At 37.8% G+C, this 26,524-nt stretch overlaps 1 protein-coding gene across 1 annotated transcript in view; it reads left to right on the top strand.

The window, feature by feature from the left end:
• The first annotated feature begins 4,743 nt into the window (after positions 1 to 4,743).
• The window catches only part of LOC149228259 (uncharacterized), a 142,761-nt gene continuing 120,980 nt past the window's right edge, over positions 4,744 to 26,524 (top strand). The window contains exon 1 of the mRNA XM_089378127.1: positions 4,744 to 5,170. Coding sequence (XP_089234253.1) covers positions 5,002 to 5,170 — 169 coding nt within the window. The 5' untranslated portion in view covers positions 4,744 to 5,001. The remainder of the gene's footprint in view (positions 5,171 to 26,524) is intronic.

Genomic DNA, 26,524 nt, shown 5'->3' with positions numbered 1-26,524 from the left:
AGAACGTATGCTAGATCTACTTCATTTTATTAGAGAAAATCATTATTTTGGTCTTTCTTGTATTGACTTACATCCCCACTTCTCTACAAAAATGCTTAAGGGCGTGTAGGTGCATTTGCAATCCATGGGCTGATTTAGAAATCAATAAAAGATCATCAACATATAAAAGAATATTTATCACAAACTCCCCCAATTGAATACCATCTCCACCTTGCAGATTTAACCACTCTTCCATTTTATCAATATATAAACCAAAAAGAGTAGGGGATAGAGGGCAACCTTGCTTGACTCCAATGTCATTTCTAAAGCTTTCTGAAATACCTATTGAGGTTCGAATTTTGTCTTTCACCTCTTCTTAAAGTCTATGGACATTGGCTCTATAATGCAAAGGAATCTCAAGTTCTTCCATTCTACGCCACAACTTATCTCTAGGGACTGTGTCAAATGCCTTTTTGAAGTCAACAAAGCAACATAATACTTCTTCTTTGTCCTCCCAAACCTTTTCAACAATGTGTCTCAACATGATACCATGATCCACTGTAGAATGCTTCGGCCTAAAACCCACTTGTCCTCTTGCCCTCTTTTCTTTTACTTCTGCCCACTCACTGATTCTATTTTCTACCATGCTGCCGAAAAGCTTTGCAAACAAAGGATTGATCATAATGGTTCTATAGTTGGAAGGATTATTAATGTCTCCACTTTTAAAAAGGGGTATTGCTAGGCTAGTTGTCCAGTCTCTTGGGAATCCTTGCTGAATGATGTTGTTGAATATTTCCATGATGTGTGGTGCAAGAGTGTTCATTCCCCATTTTAGATACTCTGCTTGAAGTTCAACCAAGTCCTTTGCCTTTCTTGTTTTCAACTTCTTAATTTCAATTTCCATGTCTTGTAACGTGAAGAGATTTGTAGTTGTGTTGATCCTGGGGGGAGGCTCTGCCTCTGATTCTTTCTCATAGAGTTGTCTTGCATATTCAAACCATTGATTGGCTGTAATATTATTTTTGATTTGCTTCTTCCTTGGTTGAAGTTCTTGCAAAAAAAGATTTGGGTTATTCTTACTTAGATATATTAACTCTTCTCGCCTTGTTAGCATGAACTCATCTTTTTTCCTTTTTAGTATATGCTTATATAACTTTACATTCATCTTCTCCTTGCCTTCCTTTTTCAAGGTCTCCTTGTCATTTTTCATTCCTCATCAAACCAAGCATTTATAAGAAAACAATTTGATTCTGATTTCCTATTTTTTGCTCTTTTGCACTTCTCAAGTGCACTTTGAATTATATTTGTTAACTCATAATTGTTGAAGCTTTTGAAACCAGATTTCTCCTTCTTAATTAATCTCTCTAACATTATCTTGAAGATAGTACATTCTTCTTGTGTTAGAAGAATTTTGCCCCTTGACAATGATTGTTGAGAGCATTGGGTTTTCCTCCTATGTTGCCTTTCTTCTAACCATGATAACTTTATATAAATTGGGTTATGGTCTAATTTTAAGTCCCAAATATGCTCTCCAATATTAACTTCGTCTATCTTTTCTATCAAGCTTTGTGAACACATCACATAGTCAACAACACTTGCCCCATTGTATGTGTTGCAAGTGAAGTTCCCATACCTTTTCCATCTATCTAGACCATTGCAAATAATTAAGTTGAAAGCACCACACAATGTAAGCAACTCCTCTCCAAAATGATTGCTAACATTGTCATCTTCTGAACACCTCACCCATTGGAAATTCTCATCTTCAGTGAGCCAAATAGGATTGTGATCCTCTTTGCAACAAAGAATACTAGCTTGATGATTTGTTGTTCTAGCATTGAAATCTCCCACTAAAAGAACTTCTCCCTGCTTAGAGTACACGACAATATCTTGCTTTAAAGCTGCATATGGATCCTTGATGTCTAGCCCCTTATTTTTGTAAGTTTTTGAGACTTGAGGGGCAAAATTGCATGCTGAAATTCTTCTGTGATTATCATTCTCTAATATTTTGAACCATAAATATTGCTTATTTGCATACAGATCCATCTTAACAACCGATTTAGCAAACATTGAAAGGGATTAAAGTTCTTTAAGGCTCAAACCTCTTTTAGAGTGCAAAACTTGGAAAAATGGTTTGCAATTTGAACCCTGCTAGAGCTTGATATAGATATGTGGTTAGGATGGATCCGTACTAGTTTATACACACACCCCATTGGATCTATACAAGTTACATTTTTGAATACATAAATGGATTCAACACTTTGAAAATCTTCTCGGACACTTGGAATGTATAAGTTACATAACTTAAACTTGTAATTCCAATAAATCTTTGTTGGATTTCAAACAAAATTGACCTAGAAATATACCCAAAAAAAGGTCAAATAATAGTGAAATTACTTGAAATATTTTAACTAGAAGAATTTATTTTTCAATAGAACACACACAAATATAATATTTTTTAAATGCTACATCTTAATTTTATATTAGTAATTGAACATCTCCTAGTTGATTATCTTTACTTTTAATTACTTTATGTTTTTACTTGATCTCACATGAACATTTAAATATTTTATTTATGGTTGAGAGTGAAATGTTTTTACTATTATCGTTTTAAATGCTACATCTTAATTTTTTATTAGTAATTGAACATCTCCTAGTTGATTATTTTTACTTTCAATTACTTTATGTTTCTCACATGAACGTTTAAACATTTTATTAATGGTTGAGAGTGTGAGAGTCAATCTCACATGAACATTTAAATATTTTATTTATGATTTAGAGTGTGAGAGTGAAATGTTTTTACTATAGTGAGTGTGACCTTCCCCATTAGTGAGGTGCTTTTAGCAAGTGGAACTTACCAATTGAGCTAGCCCTCAAAGCTAAATGTTTTTACCACATATCTTCCATACTACGTTGTAATATTAATAATTACCACATATCTGTCATACTACGTTGTAATATTAAGAATGAACTGAGTGAGAGTGAGATTATTAATGTTTTATAATGATTTTAATTAAAACTAACAAAACATGTGTGTTCATTTTTTTTTTTTTTTGTTATAGTCGACATTGTTTTCTATTAAGAAGATATTTTATTTTTATTTAAAAAAGGAGACATGTCAACTCCACCTTGAGCATGGACGAAATCACACATCGCCTCAGACTCACTTAGAATGCGCCTCTTAGGGCAATAACAAGATTTACTTTTGATTATGGGTTAGTTATGGAAATAGGAAAACAAAATGTCTACTTAATTAGTTTGTAATAAGTAAAGTGATGCAGACTTATTTATGCTAATAATTTTTTAACAAAATTAAAAAAAATGATTATTTTTTATTAGTTGATAATGAAAAAAAAGGATTGACCTTTATTTATTTGCTCTTAGTGCTCTACAACTTAGCATAATGGAATGTTATCAACATTATGTGACAACAAAAAAATAAATAATTACGTATATGTAAGTCCATAACGTAGCATAATGGAATGTTATCAACATTAACATTATGTGACAACCAAAAAAAAAATTACGTATACATAAGTCCATGACAAAAAAAACTAAAAAATAAATAATTACGTATGTACTTTTGTACATGACAATATTAGAAAACGTAAATCAACATAAATCCATCTAATATAGAATTTACCATAAGAGATCAAATTTCTTAAATTTATTTATTTTTATCATTTAATAAGAAGGAATTAATACATAACATGGAATTAAATGATTAAAATTTTTATAGTTTAGGTAATTGATCATTTTCTATATTTGATAAATCCAATTCTTATAACTATAACCTAAAAATTTGTATTATAACTATCGATGAAACATGCACCAACATTACATCATAATTACAACATTTGGCCTATCAGTTTTCTTTGCAAATTTAGCTTGAGCTAGCTAATTGACAAATTTTTATCTATAAACCAAAATAAATAACTATAAAATATGTAGGAGTAAAGCTTCCAAAAAACCAATTATAAACAAAATTTACATTCCATAAAACTTGGCTAAATACTAGTGTCTTTATGTGCATGAGATGGTGCTCAAATGTGATGAGCACTGTTGACACTGACATTAAAAATGGGAGAGGAGTCACATTGCTAGCTAATCATAAGTCCCCTGGTTAAAACCTACTTCCAAAATCGACTTATTTATCAACTTTAACATTATTATGTTTAAAAATGTGAAAAACCAAATATTCCTCAAAATAGACCCTAAAATTTGAATCCTTTGGAAAAGAATAGTTAGTCTTTGATAAATTAGAAAGAGGAGAATCACAAAAAAACACTAATTTAATGGAGATTTAATAAAAAAAATCTCCTTATATGCTATAAACCTTTACTTTGTTGTTAGATATAGCTCCAAAAATCCAAAAATACATATATTTCGCATGGTTCCAAAACTCCAAAAATACATAATTTCCAGATTTCCTCCGAATTAAATAAAGAAAATCTTCATGTAAACTATAAGCCTTTACTTGGTTATTAAAGATAGCTCCAAAACCCAAGAATACATAAATTTCCAATTGCTCCAAAATCCCAAGAATACATAATTTCCAAAATTCGCCCAAATTACCTTCATATCCCTACCACCCGTTGTATTTGATAAATCCAATTCAAAATGAGTCCATATTAATTTAAATTAAATAAATTTAATTTAACAAGACACTTTTCCCTTGTTAAACAACAGAAATATAATTAATGACAAAATGTACACAGGTCGCAGAAATAAAATTTATTACAAGATGTGCATTATTTGTTTAATCGTCCTCGAGCGGTACAAATAATTTGCCTTACCCCTGGATAAAAGGGTTTCATAAATTCAGGGTGAAATTGAGAGGCGATTGAGATGCCATGCCACACTACTGACAAAAGAAATAATAATATAAATACCCTGCAACTGCTAGAGCTCATGATTCCATAGCGTCATTGGGAGCGAGTACGATAAGCAACCCATTGCCCGAGGAAGCAAGGTAGCAAAGCAGACATATATCTATAAGTATACAAAGACGACAGACAGACAGAGATGGACAAGAAGGCCAATTGTCGTCCTGCCACTTCCGACAGCGGTGACACTCACTCTTCCCTGGACGTTGAGACCCCAACCGTACCTTCTACTGATCCTAAAACGAATCGAACCACAAACGTCTCAGCATCATCTCCCCAGCTCCTGTTCGAGTGCAATCCCGGCCAAAGTAAGTTTCTTCTTGTTAAAGCTTTCACCTTATCCATCTTTATCTCATCTTCTTTGAAAACTTACATACCAGTGTTTTCGTTATGCTGCAATTTTAGTACAATTTGTTGTGTATTCCAATAAGTTGTATTCATTGCTATAGGTAGAGTTTCAGCTGGTCGAATCTACTAGCTGCTTGCGGGTCATAAGTTTCTTTTTTCCATTTTCAGGCATTCTATCTCTTCAATTGGGCACTAGAACATTAAACACATAGAAAACTAGGTTTTCCATTGTTTACGATTTCGCACCATCTAGAATACATGATGGGATACCTTAAGAAAAACAATGTGAAAAGCCATTACGGTATAATACTGTATATTCAGATTCTAGGGCTGCAGTAACTAAATAAATCATTTATATCACTTTATATCCATTTATATATATATTTTTGTTTATTTAACTCTTTAACTTTATTGTTATGAGGATGAACCATTTTAGTTAGTTTTAAATCAAATTTTAATGATGTGATTAATCCAATAAAAACATTTATTTACATTAATTTAACCTTATTGTTTTGTTTTTATCTTAAAAGATCATTTCACTCAAGAATAGTAATGCTTTGGAAAAAGCGTGATTCATTAAATGAGAGACACTAATTATTATTTTTTTTAATCACTAATTTTATATATTATTGCACAATTTTCAATGTTCTTGACTATTCGATGTATTCATCATATCCACATGTATTTTGTCTTGACTTGGATCCCCCAATGGTGCCCATGCATTGCTATGATCTCACATAGAGGTCAATGGGTTAAATTTCTACATGTAGTTTGTCTTGACTTGGATCCCCCAATGGTGCCCATGCATTGCTATGATCTCACATAGAGGTCAATGGGTTAAATTTCTACAGGTGACGTTGGTACCATTTTGGTTAGGGACATGTGGTTCATCTTCAGGTCTTGAGTTTTATCTTTATGCCCCAACAATGAGTGAAATGTTCATTTGAAACATACAGGCTCTTGCACGCAGTAGAAACCAGAATCATTAACAAGAATTATGTTGAGTGAAAGCCTTCATACTAAGATATTCAAATCTGGCTTCACTGGGGACCACAACAACCAAGTGTTCAACAGTCCACAGAGATACATTCTTGCTCTGGTTTGCTCCAACTGATTGGAATGGATTTCAAGTGGATGAGGCTGGGTCAAAGGCTCGGGTAATTTTGGCAAAATAGTTATCCCTCAGACTTAAACCACTTGAATGTCATAATTTTCATATGGATGAGCCTGGGTGGAGGTCCTGTGCAACTTTTGAAAAATAGCTACCCATCAGACTTGGCACTTAAGCCAACGGAAATGTGCACTATTTGGTGCAACTCCTTCGGGCATTTTTTTGAGGTACTTCCTACCTGTAAAAAAAACTGACCCTGGCAGTTTCCTTGGTGCTATTAGTGCATATACTTTAATTGAATGATCATAATTGCCAGTTATAATTCAGGGCTATATTCTGGGATCTATTATGCTTATCATTTGCTAGCATTGTCCTTGAAAAGATTATCAAGGCTGTATCTTATCTGCACATTTTTTGCAAGCACTTCTAAATGCTAACAGTTTTTGGTTCTTTTGAGTCGTGTGAAGGATCATAACAAAGCTGTCATGGGAGATGTGGTTTGAGATTATCTAACCACTTTTGAGAGGGTATTGCAAATGGTGAGAATATGTATGAACCAAGTTAGCACTTAGTGATTAAAGTTAGCCTTTACATTGCCTAGTGAAGAATTTTCAGTAAAATTATAAATATAGGCTATGACTTAAGATGGTTAACCACAATTCATGCTTTAAACTTTTTTAAAGATATATTGTTCTAACTTCTGACTCAATGTTATCAGAACCAAACCGGCGATCGAACCGAAAAACCTTGTGGACCGGGAACCAGACCGCAACTAGTAAAAAAACAGGGCCAAGAAACTGGTTTACAAAAAATATTCAAATTTTAAAGAAAAACATATATATTCATGTGCATCCATATGAATCCAAACCATTTATACACAAATATGCAAAAATTCTCATTTAGATAGCAAGTAATAGTGCATATAACCAAAATAGCACTTAGTGCAAAACATCGCTGAACCAAAGAACATCAAGAAGCAGGCTCTAAAAGGCCTCTATAGTCCAAAATAACACTATAGTATCATGCTATAGTCTACAAAGTACAGTACTACAGCTATAGCCTACAAGTGCTAATTTTCATCATTAGAATCATCATCCTGATCCTCATCCTCATTTGTAGAATGAGTAGCCTCCAAGTCTGCAATGGGATTATGGCTTGATTCTCTTGGCTTTGAATGTGGTACTAGTACTTCTGATATATCTGCCTCTGTAACTTGTGAAAGTGGGTCCAAGTTCAACCAAGAAAGGTCTTCATTGTCAAATGCTGCTACCTGACTCTCCACAGAGCATTCTGATGTTGGATCAAAAGTCACGCAAGACAATGTTGCTTGATTTAGGGGTTTTGTTCAGCAATTGGTTGTGTCTCAACTTAAGGTTGTACTGAACAAAAACCATGTCATTCATCGGATTTTGCTCAAAACGGTTCCTCTTCTTAGTGTGTATATGCTCAAACACACTCCAATTCTGCTCACACCTTGAAGCACTACATGTCTGGCTCAATATTTGAATTGCAAATTTTTGCAATTGAGGGCATTCACCACCAAATTGTTGCCACCAATAGGCTGCAAAAAGGGTGGAAGGCAAAGAAGTATTAGCAAATGAATTTGAAAGTTGAAACTTGGACTCAACAATTGCAAATTGAAATGAGTAATATAATAATTTGCAAATTTTGACAGTTCTTACTTGGGGGATCCTTTGTTCTATTTCTTACAGCCATAGAAATGCCAAAGGTGCCGATATTCTCATTGAAATGCAAGAGCTTGTTATGAATTTGATCTTGAGTCTTGGAATCTGGAACTATGCGTTCAATGCATTTATACGATCCCCGTAATACCTCCCCATCAACCTCAAAATTTGTAGTGTAATGGTACCTTCAAAGTTCAGAAAACAAAAACATATTCATCAACCAATTTCGAATATTTTGTAAAACTTTTCTAATTAGTAATGAATGACAAAAGTTAAAAGTTAAAACTTATAAGCATTGAAATCCAAAATTACATACTTTGGATTTAAATGGTAGCCGATTTAAATGGTAGCCAATTGCATGTAAAGGTCTATGGAGTTGTTTGTTCCATGTTTCATCAATGACTCTCCATAGAGGAATGTACTTCTACTTTTTATTCCCATATGCTGCCTCTATTTGTTCCTTGGCCTCATAAAAAACACCCATGGCAGGTTTATCACTCTCCACCATTCACAAAACTTTGATAAGAGGCTCAATAAATAGCACAATCTCCTCTGCCTTTGACCAATTTTTTTTGTCAAATACTTGGTCATCCAACTGTTTCCCTTCAACCTTTTTGCTCCACTGAGATTCATCACAGGAAAACATCTTTCTCAAGTTGGTTTTTTGTTGAACAAGGGATTTCAATGAAATAAATTTTGTTGCAAATCATGTGATGGCTGATTGAACAAGCTCTTTATCCTCAGTGTGCTTTCTCATAAGGTTCAAAACCCATGAGTTGCTGTAGATTTACCTGGTTATGGTTTTGCTTCCTCCACACACTTCTTCACCCACTCAATTTTGCCAATAACCTCAAGCATGGGGTCCAAAAAATGGGCTACACATGGAGACCACCAAATGGTGGGGTGTTTTTTCTCCAACATCTTTCCAACTGCAACATAGTTAAAGGCATTATTTGTGAATCAACCCCTACTTCCATAAGTACTTTATGCAAAAGACGAAATAGTAATTGTGTATCTTTCATCTGATTAGATGCATCAATAGATTTGAGAAACACAGTACCTTTTGGACAAGCAATTAAGAAATTTAATATGGTGCGAGATCTACCATTAGTCCATCCATCAAACATAATTGTGCACCTTGTTTTGGTCCATAATTGCTTGAACTTTGTAAGGTACTCTTGTATTCTTTGGACCTCATTTTGTAAAAGTGGCCCCTTGATATCTTGAAAGCTAGTGCCTTTGAAGCCTGCTCTACATGAAGATATAACATCAATCATGGGCTGATAATATGTAAAGTTAGTAGCATTAAAAAGTATGTCTACATCATACCACCATCTAGTAATGCATTCATATCAGTGTTGCACGAAGCCCCCCCCCCCCCCCACGGTTCCAAGCCCCGAAGCGCGTCCCGTACGGAAGCGCCTAGGAAGCTTGGCCGGAAGCGGCGCTTCCGAATTCGGAAGCGCCGCTTCGGCATTTTTAGACGCTTCCTGGAAATTTGGAAGCGTTGTATGGAAGCGCCGAAGCGCGCTTCGTACGACGCTTCGGGCATCGGAAGCGTGGCGCTTCGGAGGAGGAAGCGTACGCTTCCCAACGCTTCCGTACGCTTCCAGAAAAGCTTCCGGAAAAGCGTTTAGAAAATCATTTTTTTTCAATTTTAGGTGAGTTTTCTTGTTGGGGGTGGGTCCACCTTGGGTTAGGGTGACGAATGAAGGCAAAAAAATATAAATATAGCAGATGCTCCCTCATGGTAATGTTAAATTCTTAAAGTAAAAGTGACATTCTCCTTTATTTTTCATTTTCATCCTTTTACTTAAATTTTAAACATTACCATGAAATGACTCAGGATGTTTGAGAGTGGTTCCAACCTCATTGGACTTCATATGGAGAAAATAGAATTTCATATCCTATTCAAAATTCAGCAGACTTAACAGTTTTCAGGAATTCAGGATCAATGGGATTGTGGCATTTCATTAGATTATATCAAGTATGAAGGTATGCGGTTAGCATTTAATCAAGAGCACCAAGCCCTATATGTACCCTAGTGTTGGTGGTGTTATTGTTGAACTCCTTTGTCACGCGGCATGCCCTTAGCAAAAAATTACCTTTCAATCAAGTCAAAATCATCGATCAAGCATGTTAAGCTTTTTCTACCATATTTTAAGTCTTGAATTAGGTAGTTTGATCAAAATTGGGCAATGTTGACTAATATCCCTAGACAATCGAGGTAGAGGCAAAGGCTAGACAAAAGGAGAAGAATCTAGATTCTAGATGGTTGATGCATCTAAATGGTTGATGCTCGAATAATTAATCATTAATGTACAATGGATGTTATATCTATCTTGACTTATGCAAAAATATGCATGTTTTCATGTCTTCTACAATTAATTTGGTATTTGGGATATTTGTTTTGAGTATAAATGCAAAAAAAAATATATATATATATATATATAGTAGACGCTTCCGCGGACGCTTCGCTTCCTAGATTTTTGGAAAATGACGCTTCGGCGTCCCCGCTTCCAAAAAACGCTTCCGCTTCGCTTCCGCTTCGCTTCCGCTTCGTGCAACATTGATTCATATGCAGCCTCCTTCTCTATCTTTTTCCATTTAGTATCAATAGTGGGTTGACATCCAGGGGTGGTGTGGGGTACAAAGAAGAGTCAATCCCTTTACAGGTTGTTGTCCTCTTCAAGTTCAAAGCACTTGAACTAGGGCTAGAAGTACCCTCTCCAACTCTAGCAGGGAAACTAGAGGAATCTTCAAAACTGGGCATATATTCTTCAAAATCAGGGTCACTAAGAACAACATCATCCTTTTGACTTTTGCCTATATCTTTTTTAATTCTCTTGTTTTTCCTTTTTTCTTTGTTGTAGGCTTCAATTAGACTTAGCATCTCTGCTTTAAGATTGTCAAAAACGTTGCTACAAGGTTTTACTTGCTCTCTCCAATGTGCTAGGTGTTCTTTAATTCTATGGATCCCCCCACCCTTAACTTTCTTCTCACAATAGTTGCACATTTTTGTTCCTTGTTCAAGGCATTGAACCCTCACTGGATCATTCTTGTTTTTTGGGGCCATGACAACTTCAATAATAAGAAATGAAAATCTGCATAGAAAACCCTAGATTTTTTGAAATTTTAGGGCAATTTTTTTTAGAGAAAAATAAAAGAGGAATAGAAGTCATGAAATACATGGAGAAGATCTGTAAATTTTGAGAAGAGAAGAAGCTCCCATAAATCAAAGAATAAACCCTTCAATCAATGATTCAACTCCAAAATCTCCCTCATAAATTTGCCAACAAAATCCCTTAAAATAACCCTGCAAAACAACAATTTTTGAGAAAAAATAGAAGAAAATAGCAACCATAAGAAATTTGCAAATAAAAATTACAAATCTATATAAAAATCCTAGGGTTTTTAATTTTTTTAAGGAAAAAAGAATCATATTTTTGTAGAAAAATATAGCAATAATGGATAGCAAAAAATACGTTGACTTGCCATCTAAATTTTCTGAAGAATATTAGCTCCAAAATCCTCCCAAATAAGCTCTGTAGTAGCCCCCACAAAAACAAAAAAAATGCCCCTTCAATCGGCTCCAAAAGCCACTCAACAATACCCAAAGATATTTGGGAAAAAATGCCTTGAAGCAACTCGAAAATCTCCCTTGCTAATTAGCGCAACGCCTCTCCAAGACTCCAATCAACTCTTCAAATCTGCAAAAAAGCTCTCTTAGAACAACCCTGCAAAAAACTCTCCAAATTCTCCTCATCGAACTCAGCTCAAGAATGATTCGAATTGGATCATTATATTACTTGTCATCCATCTTGATGCATTTGGAGTGGAAAAAGTGGAGGAATCAACTCACGGGACCGTTTTTATCGGCGGAGCCCAGTTTGGCGAAATGGGGTCTTAAATTCCAATGACACAAGAAGCGCGTCAATCATAGTTCCTATGCAAAAGTTATGCCACTCAGAAGTTGACCTTCCTGTTTTCACACCTATAGTTTGGGAGGATGCCGCATCAGCCCTATTATTTATGGAAAAGGGGCTAGCCATGTGTTTGTGATGTAAAAAACTCTAGAATAGTCTATTTTGTAACCTAGTTAAGAGTTGATGTAGTCAAACTTAACCAATGGTAGGCTATCGGGCTGTGTTATAACCGGGCCACTAGGAGGAAGAGGCATTCCATTCTTTCGGGAGCATTTTGTTCCATAGTTGAGCAAAGATAGCTAGAAGAGATAGGAGGTAGAACACACAGAGAGGATCTGTGCACTGTAGTAGCCCACGGGCCACATGCAATACTTCTTTGTACCTGCAGCCATATTTCCATATAGAGAAAGAGAGCGAAGCGACTTCACCTTCCAGCTGGGTTTTCTCTCGAAAGGGTTTCCCAGAGCGCATATCTTGTGTCTTATTTCTATGTGAGCTTATTTTGTCATTCTCTACTTTTCTGCATAATTTCCATTCGCATGCATGCACTAATTACAGTAAAATCCACATATCTTAAAGTTTAATAAACTGTAATAGTGTAGAATTTTCGGATTTTTAAGATAATATTATTAGATTTGTTGTGATGAACTGTCCAGTGGACTATCCACAACAGTTTACGGATCAAAGAATCTCAAGAGACAAATGAATAGTGTGAGAGAAAGTGGGGGGTGGGTGTGTTTAAATAAGTTTGGGGGTTGGAGGGGGGCGTGCTAGGGAAAAATTAGAAATTCGGGAAGAAAGAGAAAAAGAAAAAAAAAATGCAAATTTTTTTGCTTGGGCCACGCGGCTACAGGCCATATTGAACCGGTTCGAAAGCAGCTGGTTTGGTGGAACCGAACCGACTTATTCCGGTTTTGAGGCTCGGCCCGGACCGGTTTTGGGCCCAAACCGGTCGGACCGACCATTTTCGATTCGGTTTTGATAACATTGTTTTGACTTGAATTGTTTGGTATTTTTTCAAAACTTAAACTGATAACTATGCTCTCCAATGAGTTTAATGCTTGCTATCAATAGAAATATTATTGCTTGTCTACCAGCAATAGTTCTTCTTCTTCAAAAAAGAAAAGGAAAAAAGGAAATTAACTAGGTGTTATCGATCTTTTTAGTAGGGTGGCTAAGGTCCTGACATCCTTGCTAGATGGGCACACATAAGGTAGCGAACCACTGTCACTTCACCCTAAGACCCCGCTATTTAGGCTCAACATCTCTTAAACAGCCAAGGGAGGAGCCCCTAAATATTCGCCAACAACTTTGGTTTATGTCTAGTGCCTTGCATGGAGTCAATGGGGTGGAGGTGTTCTCGACTTGTCTGCTATTCTGCGTAAAACCAGTGTTAAAACAGAGCAGAATTCTAACAGCAGATATTAGCAGCCAAAACAATTCAAAGATATAGCATGTAACCTATGGATTTTGGTCTACTAAAGTTACCCTAACCAAAGATGTGATTAGTTATCAATTATGAAGTCTGCTTAAGGAGTTATAAGTCAAAATAGCTTGATGTCTTGTATGGCAGCCTATAAAACCTGTGTAAAAACACAGGGGAAACACCTCTAGGGAGTTACCCTTGAGTGTGGAATGGCTAGAGAGTGAATGTAGATGCTTTGGGGCCTCCCCAATACTACGGAGTCTTAATATAGAGGGATTAACCCGAACAAGGGCTTTGAGTGCATGCAGTTTGATATGACGTTTCTAAGAGTTCAGTGCGTGTGTTCAACAGGCAGTAGCTGCCCAGTTCCGGTACCAATTCATCGAGTAACAAACGAGTCAAGTAGACCCAGCCCCAGGGGAATATGGTGCATCCGAGCGGGGAAGAACTAAATAAGTCGTATCCGGAAAGAAAGCATTAGCAGTTTACCAGGAAGGACTTGGATCGAAAAAGTAATCTTTAGTTAGTTGGAAATTGATTTTCAGATTTCTGGGTTATGTATTGACCCATAATTTTTTTCAACAATTTATTATAATTTAAATGGTTGGAAAATAGTATTAATTCAAGTCTAACATGAAAATTTTGCTTATAAACTAATATAGAGCTGAAAAATCGTAAGTTCTAGTGTAATATACTTATCTATAGGCTTGTAGAACTCGTTTCTGATGGTTGAGAATGCAGAAAGCCCTCCTAACCTGGTAATATGCAACTAGAAGGCTAGATGCAAGTGTAAAAGGCAAGTAATTTGTATTTATGTGGGGTTTAGATCTAACAATTGTATTAGTTTTCCCCAACAAATAGCTTGCTGTAAATTGATATGTCAATAAAAACCAACAAGCAAAATCCTACTGTAATTGCAGAAAATTAAAAGAAATTTGAAGAATTTTATATTCTTGGTTGTTGGATTTTTATTTGTGCTTTGGAGTCTCACCCTTTGCTGGAGTGTGAAGTAGATACCCCTCTAAGTTGCTATGCCCAGTTCATGTCTAGGGAGTGGGCTTGGTCCTTTCAGAAATTGCTCCCACTTTAGCTTAATCCACCTTGCAACTTTTAATTTTCCTTAGGAGTGGCCCTCTTTTTGTGACGTCTCCAACCTTTGTTATTTATATGTGGCAAAATACAAAGCCCTCCTTTCGAATTAGTTTGAAACCCTTGGACTAATTTACCTGCAAAACCAAAACAAACAAGTGGGAAGGCCCTAATTGCTTGCTTCCATGTAGCGTATTAGTCTCAATGGTAGAGAACATTAATTTTAGGATAAATTTACTTGTTAGCAAAATGAGATTAGATTAAAAAATAATAATCAATGGCAATAGCAAGAAAAAGAATATTAATAATGGCCACTCCACAATTATACAAAAGCCCAAATGTTTGCAAAATAGATGAAATCTTTTTATTAGATAACACTTGTCTCACGTGAATAACAATAATTTACAAATGAGGAAAGCGTAGCCTTTTAGAAAAAAATTATAACGACTAGTTAATGACTAGTTTGGCTCTTCCTCAATAAAATATTTACTAGTCATCAAGAAGTTGGAGACTTAGTAAATTAATTCATAAAATATTACAATATAATTTTTAATTCACCCACTAGGGGGTTGATTGAACAAATTTCCACAATTTAGTTCAAGATTCCTTTTGCTCAACTAATTGGTCCATCGAGTCTCCAACGTCTAGTTAGACGCTAATGGCTAGTTGAATTAAACAACGACTATTTTTGACTTGACTTTTCCTTTTAGTAATTCAACTTAGCCACATGGAAGCTGGATTTCTAATGACCTTGACTCTCTGACAATTTTAGCACTTGGATATGCTGAAACCGGCCTGAATCTGAAATGGGTATCTCTTAGAATCTTCACATCTTCCCCAACTTTGCCACATCATCACCTGCCTACCACATCATCATGCCTTGCTGGAGCTCTAATGCCCTTGGGAATTTGGAGAAACTGAGACATGGGTTTTGTTCCTCTCATTTTGTAAACTAATTTTGACATTTTAGAGGTCAAATTCTATTAAGTTTTGCCCTTGTTAAGCCTCTTGGAAACCTATCCTGCCACGTCATAACACCCAAGTGGATGATCTCTAACACCCTTGAGGATTTGCAAAATCTTAAACGTGGATTTTGTTCCTTTCATTGATTAGACCTCTTTTGACGTCATGAATGTCACAAATAACCCAATTTTCTGACCGTTGACCAAGTTTGATCGAGTTGTAACTAACCACCAGATGCTCAGATCAAGAAATTTTCACGTGGCATGGAATCCTCTCATCATGATCTTTAATAAGAGACTATGTTGACTTTTTGACCACCTGAACCATTTTTGCATTGGGAATCATGAATTGCCTTGAGAAACGCTAAAGTTGTTACAAGAGACTGCTATGCTATGGGAGTTGTTATGAGTAATACTACACCAGAGCCAAGGTCATCTATAGACTCTATAAACACTAACCATATGGAATGACATAGGTGCACCTTGACACGGGCTAGACTAGCCCATACATCCATGACCACCCCTACAAATGTAGGTTCCCATAAAACCATGAGTACTCATGAGAAGCCTGCCCAAGTCCTCCAATTCAATCAGGGACGAGATCACCTAGATGAAGCTTTCAAGGGACATGGCATGGTCTAACCAAACAAAATAGATACAAACTCAAATTGACAATACATAGGTCTAGGAGACCTAATACAGGACCTCACTTGGTTTTAACATGGCCTTGACTTGTGACCTTGGGCTTACAATGGTGATGAATGATGTATTGCCATTGGAAAAAAACTATGTACCCCCACTGGCAGAGGGGTAACACTAGGCATTGACAAAGAAAAAATGTTATGAAAAATTTGTTCTTTATTTAACAAATTCATCAAGGTCACTTTTTGTTGCCGTGGATTAAGCAATTTGACCTTGATAGAAGATTTAATGCCCCCTATCCATCTCAACAGATTCGTTAAAATTGAGTCTAGCAACTAGACTTCTTTTAGGTCTTTACGTATCCTTTTGAAAATTGTTTTGATCCAAACTTTGAGTCAAAGGTGCAGGATTCAACGGAGATTTCCACTGTTATGCCCATTCTTGTTCTTTCTTTAGTTAGGTTGCCATGAGATGGGTCATCTCTTATGTTGCACTTCAACATTGTGTTTTCATAATATATGATTTGGTCCATCGAGAACATTTGACTTCTAGGATGATCACTTGAAGTGAAGCTTTGCGTAAGTTTGACTCTATGTAGATTCTAACATAATATGAATTGTGTGATTTTTGTTACTTCTTTCAAAGGTTATAATAATCACAAAGTATGGCCAATCTTTTCTTGGATTTCTTCTTCTTGAAGATGTAAGGGGAGATTTGAAAGTGCCAACGAGATAAGGGTTGAGATTAGAGAGCACGGTTAACATTTGGAGGCCACAACTTCATAAATAGACTTGCTTTGACCCTAATCAAGGGTCCTTGACATAAAATATGTTCCATGTCTTTAAAATTGTTGTAAAACCCTACAAAGAAATCTCTAGTACAAAATCTCACTAATGGCTCCTTTCTTTGATTTTCAACTATCCAATCTATCTAGTCATTGGAAATCACCAAACTTCTTTTATGAAATATTGTATGTGCTTTGTACCTCTTTATTGTGAATTCTTACATGTAGAGCTTTCAAGGGCAAGAGATGGCCTTAGACCATGTATTCATGTCTCCAAAAGCCCTTGGCTTTGGTGAGGTGGATCCACAAAATTGGAAGGTGAGGGGATAGGGTTTTGAGGTGAGCCTAATCTAAATGCAAAGGGGACATTGACAATGGCTATAGCAAGGGAGGCAAGCATAATGCTAGCTGTTGGAATTCCATCAACATAATTTTGCATCGTAGAGGGAGTGTCTTTTGTTGGAAGCACACAAGAATCTTGTGGCTATACTAGGTCAACTGTAACCAATGAAACATTTGTTGGGTTGGATATGGAAACAACTAGTGTAGGGGAGATGGACAAATTTTGAGTTGTTGGACTTCTAGTCGTGTGATTGAGGTTTGTAGAATCCTTTGATGAAACTATTGTTCTATGGGCCATTTCCTAGATTTTAAATGGATTAATATTCCTTCTCTCTATAGAGGTGAAATAAATTCATTGAATTTCTAGTTATTTGCTCTATTAATTCTTTGATGAAAATATTGGATGTCTATTTGGACATCTTTGGAGGAAATCCTTATAGTGACTGTCTAGAATACCCATTACGAAATTGTTTGTACTGATGAGATTTTGAGGATGGGAAGTCCTTGTGTATTTCCTAGACATGTCTATGAAAAATTACGACTTTTACAATCTAAGGGAACCCACAAAATTAGAAGGTGATGGGCTAGGTTTCGAAGATGGTCCTAATACAAATGCAACAACAATATGATAAGCCATTGTATTCTTAGGATTGTTTGTCATTGGGAGCATGAAGATAGGAGCATCAACTATTGAATCTTGTAGTTGCATAGAGTCAACTAAAGCAAAAAGAAATAATTACTTCAAGAGAGATGAACTTACTCCTAGCCATTGAAATGCCAATGATTTGATTTGACTTTGTAGAGGGCATGTCATTTGCTAGAAACACGAAGGAACCTTATGGTTGCATAGACTTAACTTCAATAAACATGACATTGGATGAGTTAGACATAAAGGCAATTGCTAAGGGGAGATAGACAAATTCCTAGCCTCTAGAGCATCGACAATTGACATCATAAAAGCTTTTGATGTCAAGGTTGCTAGAAAAATCATTTGCCAATTGTTAATTTTCCACTGTTCTATGCTGTTACAATCACTTTAGCCCAATTATTTTCTTCAATTAGCAATCTTTCAAAACAATTTAATCTTCCAATGATCAATAACAATTGTAGATAGAACAGTAAATGCAATAGACAGTAGAAGACAATCAAGAGCAATAAGAGACACAAGGATTTGGTCAAAGACCAGGGAAAAACCCACAACGGGGAAAACCTTTCAAATTCTTCTTCTTATTAGATTGTCATAAAATGTTCAACAAAGAGAGAGTACAATGTTCCAATTCATCAATCAAAGAACTATCAAACAATATCCAAGAGATGAGCCATGTAGAAAAATTTGATCAAAGTCAAAATCTTTGAAGCCTGTGGTCAACGGTCAACAAAATTTAGGTCAAGATCATAGCTACACAGACCCAGTGACAGTGAGTGTGGTTGAAGCTCTTCAGCCACAGGGAATGCCCTATCAAGTGAGTGGCTACAACTAAGAATTCCCTGTTCCAACCCTACGACCCCAGATCGATTTCTCCTTTTCACATGTGCGAGCTCAGACCCTGCAATTTCGGACCTATATGAACCAATTTCGTGAACTAATCTCAGACCTTGACGAACCAAACCAAAGAAGAGAGAGAAGAAGATGATTGTTGATGATGTCCAAATGAGGTCAACTTGTCTTGTATTTATATGCTTCCAAGGGTGTCCAATTTCTCTTTAAAGTTGACCTGTCCTTTTGTGCACATGTGGGTTTCCTCCTTAAAAATACATTTTTCCTTAACCAAATTAAATTCTTCCAAGGGCTAGGAGGGGTCTTTCTTGATGAGGAAGACTGTCCAAAGGAGGGAATTTGTCCCTGAGCTGCCAAAATTAACACCAACTTCTTCAAAATATGATCTTCTTCCTTCCCTTCTTGGACCATCAATACTTAAGTAGAAGCTATTTTCAATTTATATACTTGAGCATGTTTAACCTAATTTACTCGTACCCGAATGCGGGTGTTAATCCCAGGAATTAATATGATAAGACGGAGCGGTGGCGGATGGGGAGGCCACATGGCCCCCTGCAACTTTCCCCATGCCACCCTGAATGGCATTCATGGCACCTCGCAGGAGCCATTTAATGCCTGCACAGGCCGAGGTAGAGCCATTGCCCACATAACAATGGAGCCGGAGAATTTCTCTGTTACTCTGCCCCTGATTCATTGTGTTTGTCCTCCGCAGGCGGGAGAGCTGAATGTGCGCACCAGCACTGGCCGCAGATGTTGGCTGTTGAGCTGTATTGATTTGGGTAATGGCTTCCACCATTCCCACACCAACCTCTGCAATATTGCTCATAACCTCAATCCCTCTGTAAATTCCTCGCATAGCTCCTCTGTCAATTCCTCCACTGTTCCTGCTGACACTCTCCCTGTTCCCATATCCACCATGGTCCGCCATCATATGCGCAGTCGAAGAGGGGGCACGCGAGGCGGCAACTCTCGTTCCCCTGCTCTGCCTAGCTCTGATTCTGCATCCCCAACCTCCTCTGCAGATAATCCCAACCCGCACAGTTTCGCGGGCCAGTACCCAGACACGCGAAGTGGCAGAGGCAGAGCCTGGCTCCATAGCTCAGGTCGTGGAGATGCAGCAGTTCGCACTGCAACCTTTCCCCTGCCTCTGCATCCTGCACCTCACACCACGCAGTTTCGCTTTCGTAGTTCTCTGAACCGCCCTGTTATCGTTGCCACCATCTCAATTACCATCACGGAAGAGACCGAGCCGCATGTTCCTCTGGGTGATCCTACGGAGGAGGCGAACAGAGCTGGCCCGAGTAGCAGGAACCGGGACAACAATGGTGAACCGGAAGCTGATGAAGGTCGAACCAGATTGCATGGCAAAGCTGTTGCTGGCAGTCAGCATGTTGAGACGGGCATACACATTTACACGCAGGCTTCTGGTAGCCGCCAAGGTGACACGTCAGGCCCGCGTGTTGAGGCATGCAGCATGGAGGAAGGCCATCAAGCGCTGGGACGTGGCGAGTCGGACAACCCGGATGACTGGGCGTGTCCAATTGTGGAGGAGCCAGCTCCGGAAGACTGAGTGCCATGTGTCGTGCCGGCCAGGTGGAAGTTTTGTCATGTTCTTGGTTCAGTTTATGTTTAGTCTTATGTGTCTTCAGGATAAAATTATGATCTGGTTACCTTGTCTCAGTAATGCTCTGTTTAAACTCGTTACCCTTGTGTGGGTTATTTTTGGACCTTTTTTTGGACTGGTTTCCCCTCTGTTGGGGCAGTCAAAGACAATTATTATGAATGTTTGCTGATTGAGGCTTGGTTCCTCTGTGGCCAAGCCTCACTGTAATTCCCCTTTTTGTATCATATTAATAGATTAACCTTACTTAGAAAAAAAAAACTAATTTACTCGTATATATAGGTTTATGAAAAATAATTCTTTGGCCGATATTGAGTACATGATACTATTGAATAGAGTGGATTACTATGCCTTCTCACTATATAAAAAAATAAACTTCCCTGATAATTTTGTTTATATTATTGGTTTAAGGCACTTGATTTCTAGTTCAGATACCAAAGTCCAAATGTAGAGTCGACTAGACATGTAAACTAGACTAGAAGCTCAATTAGCATAAACATTTAAATGCACCTGAGAGAACTTAAAGAATAGAAAATAAACAATGGCACACCATAAATATTCACATAGAACATAGAGATTTTACCCTGTAAATTCTTAATCGGGAAAGCCATCTAACCTTTGAGCTTCACCACTCTTATATTCTCGATCAGATATCAAAAACCAAATTACAATGAACGTCGACCTTGGTCCACGCCTAAGACCGATATGTTTATACCTTACCCAATCTCTATTGATAGTGATAATTCATCATATCTCATCAATTTTACATCATGCTCTATTTAGAGGCGCAAAAACCCTATTTTGTAGCTTCTTGAATCAACACAGGTGGATGGAGATCATTGGACAAGATCCTAGTGTTAATTTATCAATACCAGATCCGTTTTATTATTCCCAGCAATTTATTTTATACCCTGAAATTAAATTCTCCTCAACAATTTTTTTTTTTTTTGAAAATTGCTGAATAAAAAATAAACTGGCATTTAACTAAAATAATTTGTAGCAGAAATTTAATAGAAAATCAGTCACAAAACACAACAAAATTTGCCTGACAAATTCTCCTTCACTTTTCAATTACTCAGAAAAATTAATGCTTCCTTTAACAAGGAAGTCGACCCATAGAGTACATAGAAAATACAACAGTGGAAACAAGCAACTCGACCCCCTTAGAAATTCGTTTTGCACCTGGGTTGGCTGTCCATAACAGTTTCAGTACCCCTATAACAACTCCACCTCCTCCCAAGTCTGACGTGAACCCTCGGCCTCCCCAACCACTTTTCCACTTGCTGGAACTCCGCCTCAACAATTTTGGCCTCTTCCTCCATGTGTCACACCCTCAACATGTCCACAGATGAGTCTCGACCCTCCTTTTGTGCACTCAACCTGCAAACCTGTGCTCACATGAATCCTGAAGCTGCACACTTTTCACCTCTCTTCAATCTTGAGTCTCTCACTCAATTGAGAAAATCACTTTGCCAAGAATGGATGTGTGTTCACATCTCCCTTATGCTTCTTTTATACTTTTCATTAAGCCAAATTGCTAATCCCCAATCACCAAAGTGATGGATGGATAGGATTAAGTCATAACCCACGTAGATCAACGATAGAGATTAGATCTAATTCGCTAAAATGAATTAAATTCGTTATTTAGTAGAAATCTTAGCTTAATAGCCAACATTAATCAATTAATTAATTAGTGTGCTTTTCCTAAGTTAAACTTAGGAAAGGAATCATAAAGGTCACTTGCTCAACATAAGCAAGTACCTAAAGAGGCTTTTGGACATCTTTTGCATGCTTGACACCTAGCCTATGTAGAGGCACTTGACCGAGCTATTACCATGAACACTCCCTCCTAGCGAGGAAAGTATTCTGCACCATCCCCCGCTTATCCCTGTAGAAGACAAACTTCCCCTTTTCTATAGGCTTGGTGAGAATATCTGTAACCTGCTCATCTGTGGAGATATACTGGAGCTTCACAACTTCCTTATGGACCCTGTCTTTGATGAAGTTGTACCTATTCTCTATATGCTTGGATTTGTCATGAAACATTGGATTCTTTGAATGTTTGATGCAACTCTGATTATCACAGTGAATAACAGTGGGATCCAACTCTAGACCAAACTCGCTAGACTCACTGCCATGTACTTGGCTTCTACTGAATTGAGCACCACTAAACTTTGCTTCTTGCTAAATCATGAAATCATTGGTGATCCAACGCTGAAGCAACACCCTGAGGTGCTTTTCCTGTCCGCTGCACTCATAACCCAATTTGAGTCTATGTAGTTCTGCAACTACACTCCACTACTCCTGACATACCTTACCATAATTTGAGTCTATGTAGCCCTACAACTCCACTCCACCACTCCTTCCATACCTCAACCCATACTCCATTGTACCTTGCAGATACTGAGTATATGTTTCGCTGCCACCCAATGCACCCTTCTCAGTTCTGCCATAAACTGGTTAAGAGTATTCATAGCAAAGCATATATTTGGCCTAGCATTGACCAGATACATCAAGGAACCTATTAGCTACCTGTACAAAGTGGGATCCACCAACTCTAACTTAGAAGCATTAAGCGTCTCGAAGTTGTTAATTGTGGGTGTAGACATAGGCATGCAATTCACCATCTCGAATCTCCTCAAGATATCAATTGCATATTTTATTTGTCATAGGAAAATCTCACTTGTCTGCTGCCACACCTCCAACCTCAAAAAATAGTGCATCATGCTGATGTTCTTCATGTCAAGCTCTGTAGCAAGATCACACTTGAACATCTCTATGAGCTTCTCTGACCTTGTGAGAAATAGATCATCAACATACAACACCAAGATGAGTGGATCATCTCCAACAAGTATGTAATACAAGTTGGGATCTACCTCACTCTTGGTGAAGCCCATACCTAGTAGATACCCATCAATCCTTGAGTACCATGTCCTCGAAACTTGCTTGAGTTCATGTAGTGCCTTCTTTAACCTGTATACACGAGACTCTCTCCCATGCACCTTGTAATCCTATGGTTGCTCAATGTACACCTCCTTCTCAATTACCCCATTGAAGAAGGTTGTCTTCACATCCATTTGATGTATCCTCCACCCCATCTCTAAAGTAATAGATATAATAGCCCCTATAGAAGTGTATTTGGCGACTGGAGCAAATATCTCCTCATAGTTCATTCCCTCCTTCTGGGAGAACCCTCTCACCACAAACCTAGCCTTATGCTTCTTAGTACTGCCATCGAAAACATGCTTGATCTTAAAGATTCGTCCCAAACTAACCGTTGATTTCCCCTCTGGCCTGGGCACAATGTCCCACACATCATTCTTCATGATGGATGCATATTCCTCCACCATGGCATCTCTCCAAACTTGTTGTCTTATTGCCTCCTCATGATTTCTAGACTTAGAGTCAATGATGTCACTCATGAGCACCATATAACTAGGAAATTATCTTGGTGGCCTGCTCTCCCTAAAAGTGCTCCTAGGAGCCTCCACATGGTCTTGTGCATCTCTTAGTGTTTGCTCAAGCCATCTCAGCCTCTTCCTAATAGAAGTAGAAAGAGCCTCCAACTTCTCCTCTTGATCTGAATACTGAGTCCCTAGTGCTAGTGCTGCAGGCCTCTCCTCACTCTTCAGAGTCTCTCGTTCCCTATCCTTTGCCACTGTTGGAAAGGATTCATGTGACTTCGTAAAGGCTCAACTCTCCTTGATCCTAACATCCATGCTCACCACAATTTTCCTTTGTGATGGAATGTACACCTTGTATGCATTTGAAGTCTCATTATAACCCACAAAGATGCCTTTTTATGCTAAGGGCTCCAACTTCCTCCTCTTCTTTGAAGGTAGATGGATATACATTGAACAATGAAGATACAAAAATGCCCAACCTTCGGTTTCACCCTTGTGAATGTCTCCTTAGGAGTCTTGTCCTCCAAGACCTTGTGAAAACTCCTACTCTAAATATACACTACTATGTTGCAAGCTTCCGCCGAAAGAAACATAGGCAAATCCTAATCATGGATCATTGCCTTGGTAGATTCAATGTTGGCCCTATTCTTCCTCTCTGAAACCCCATTTGGATGTAGGTTGTAAGGCACTATTGGTTCCTTCTTGATTCCTACCTCCTTGCAGAAATTCTTTAAGCCATTGGAGATATACTCACCTCCATTGTTTGATTGCAAAACTCTGGCCTTCTTTCTTGTTTGGTTCTCCACGAGAGCTGTAAACTCCCAAAACCAACTGAAGACCTCATCCTTGGTCTTCATGAAGTAGATTCACGTCATCCTAAAGAAATCATCAATGAATGTCACATAATAGTTGTACCCACTTGAAGACAAAACTAACATGGAACCATACACATGAATGTACTAGATCCAATATGCCCTTGGAATTGCTATTACTACTAGGAAAGGTCATCTTGCATACTTTCCAAGTGCACACCCCTTGCATACACCCTGTTGCTCTACACTGAACTTTGGAAGACCAATGACCATCTCCCTCAATATAAGTAAGGCTCTATGGTGCAAGTGACCCATCCTCCTATGCCATAACTCTCTCAAACTATTGTTGTCGTGAACCAAGGCTCGTACAGGTTGATCCTTCAACATGTACAAGTTCCCTTCTCTCCTCCCAATCACTTGACCTCTGCTCAAACTGGAAGATCTCGGCCTAACAAGTACTTGTCCATCTCGGAAGAAGACCTCATACCCCTTTTCCTCCTTCACTGAGATTGCTAGAAGGCTCTTGGTCAATCCTGGAACATACAATACCTTTGTCACCTCCAAAGGATTTCTTGACTCTAGTTGAAACCATATAGTCCCAACCTCTCTACTGCACACTTGGCATTGATGCCAAGCTCCACATGTAACTTGAGTCTCCCTTTGAAATGTTGGTGAATGAATCTCATGATCTTGTCATGTAATGAGAAGCACTGCTACCCATGAACCACACACACTTCGCTATGTTGCTAGAAAGACAAGATGCCGATGGGTACTCCTTTTCAAACCTAGTGGAAAACTCACTGATTTTTGAATTTGCTAAAGTTGCAACTTGTGCCTTCCCCTTGCCCTTCTTCTTGTTCAAACATTGACCTGCATAATGGCCAAACGTGTGACATGCAAAGCACGTAACTTTTCTCATGTCCTTGTTTTTCCCATACTGTGAAACAACTTCCCCACTTGCATCCTTCTTTGGCTTCCCGTTACCCTTCCTTCCCTGACTCGCAAGGGAAAGGTTCTCATCATCACCTTTTTGCTGGCCACCATGTAGAGACTCCTCTCGAATCTCTAATTGGATGAAGTCATCCCACAACCTCTCCTAGTTTGGAAGCTTCTCTTGTGCCACAATACCCTTAATGAAGGGAGCCCATGGCTTTGTGAAGCCATTTAGGGTTGTCCTAACTCCTCATCTAATATAACGTCCCCAACTGGAACCAAGTCATCACGAACTTGTGTGATCCTGGTTAGATAAGATGCCATTGTATATGACCTAGACATCTTGGTGCTCTTGAGCATTTCCTTCAACACCATTTTTCTATTGTGATTGTCACTCTGGTACAACTTAGTTAGAGCCTCCCACATTTCCTTGGTTGATTTATTTCTAGAAAGATGGCGAATCACATGATCTTTCACTCCATTCAGAATGATCCTCCCGACTTTCACATCCTTTTGGTTATGGATGGCCAGTTGCAGAATGTCGGTAGGAAGGGTGTGTTGCTGATCTGCAAACTCTGAGATCACATTCTCTATCAACATTAATGCTATACTCTCCTTCCAAGGATTGTAGTTGGACACACCCTCCAACCAGTCTTCAAACCTCAATCCTCTCGCAACCATTCTCACAACTTCCAAATCAAATACTCAAACTCCAGAAAAATATAACTACTGGAAAATTCTTTTATTGTTATGAACCCCCATGACAAATCGATCTTCCCTTTCCTCAGAGTTTGAGAGTTCTGATACTATGTTAATTTCTCAATACCAGTTCTGATTTATCATTGTCAGTAATTTATTTTACACCCAAAAATTAAATTCACCAGAACAAATTAATTTTTCTGAAAGCTATTGAATAAAAAATATACTGGCATTTAACTTAAATAATTTGCAATGGAAATTTAATAGAAAATTAGGTACAGAACACAATAAAATATTTGCCCAACAAATTCTCCTTCACTTTTCTATTACTTAGGAAAATTAGGGCCTCATTTAACAAGGAAATTGACCCGCAAGGAATA

This window comes from Pinus tabuliformis, chromosome J (genome assembly GCF_031772625.1).
Source record: "Pinus tabuliformis cultivar Carrire ecotype Pingquan chromosome J, CPIR1, whole genome shotgun sequence".
NCBI classification, from domain to species: Eukaryota; Viridiplantae; Streptophyta; class Pinopsida; order Pinales; family Pinaceae; genus Pinus; species Pinus tabuliformis.
This window is presented reverse-complemented; position numbering and strand designations above follow the sequence as displayed.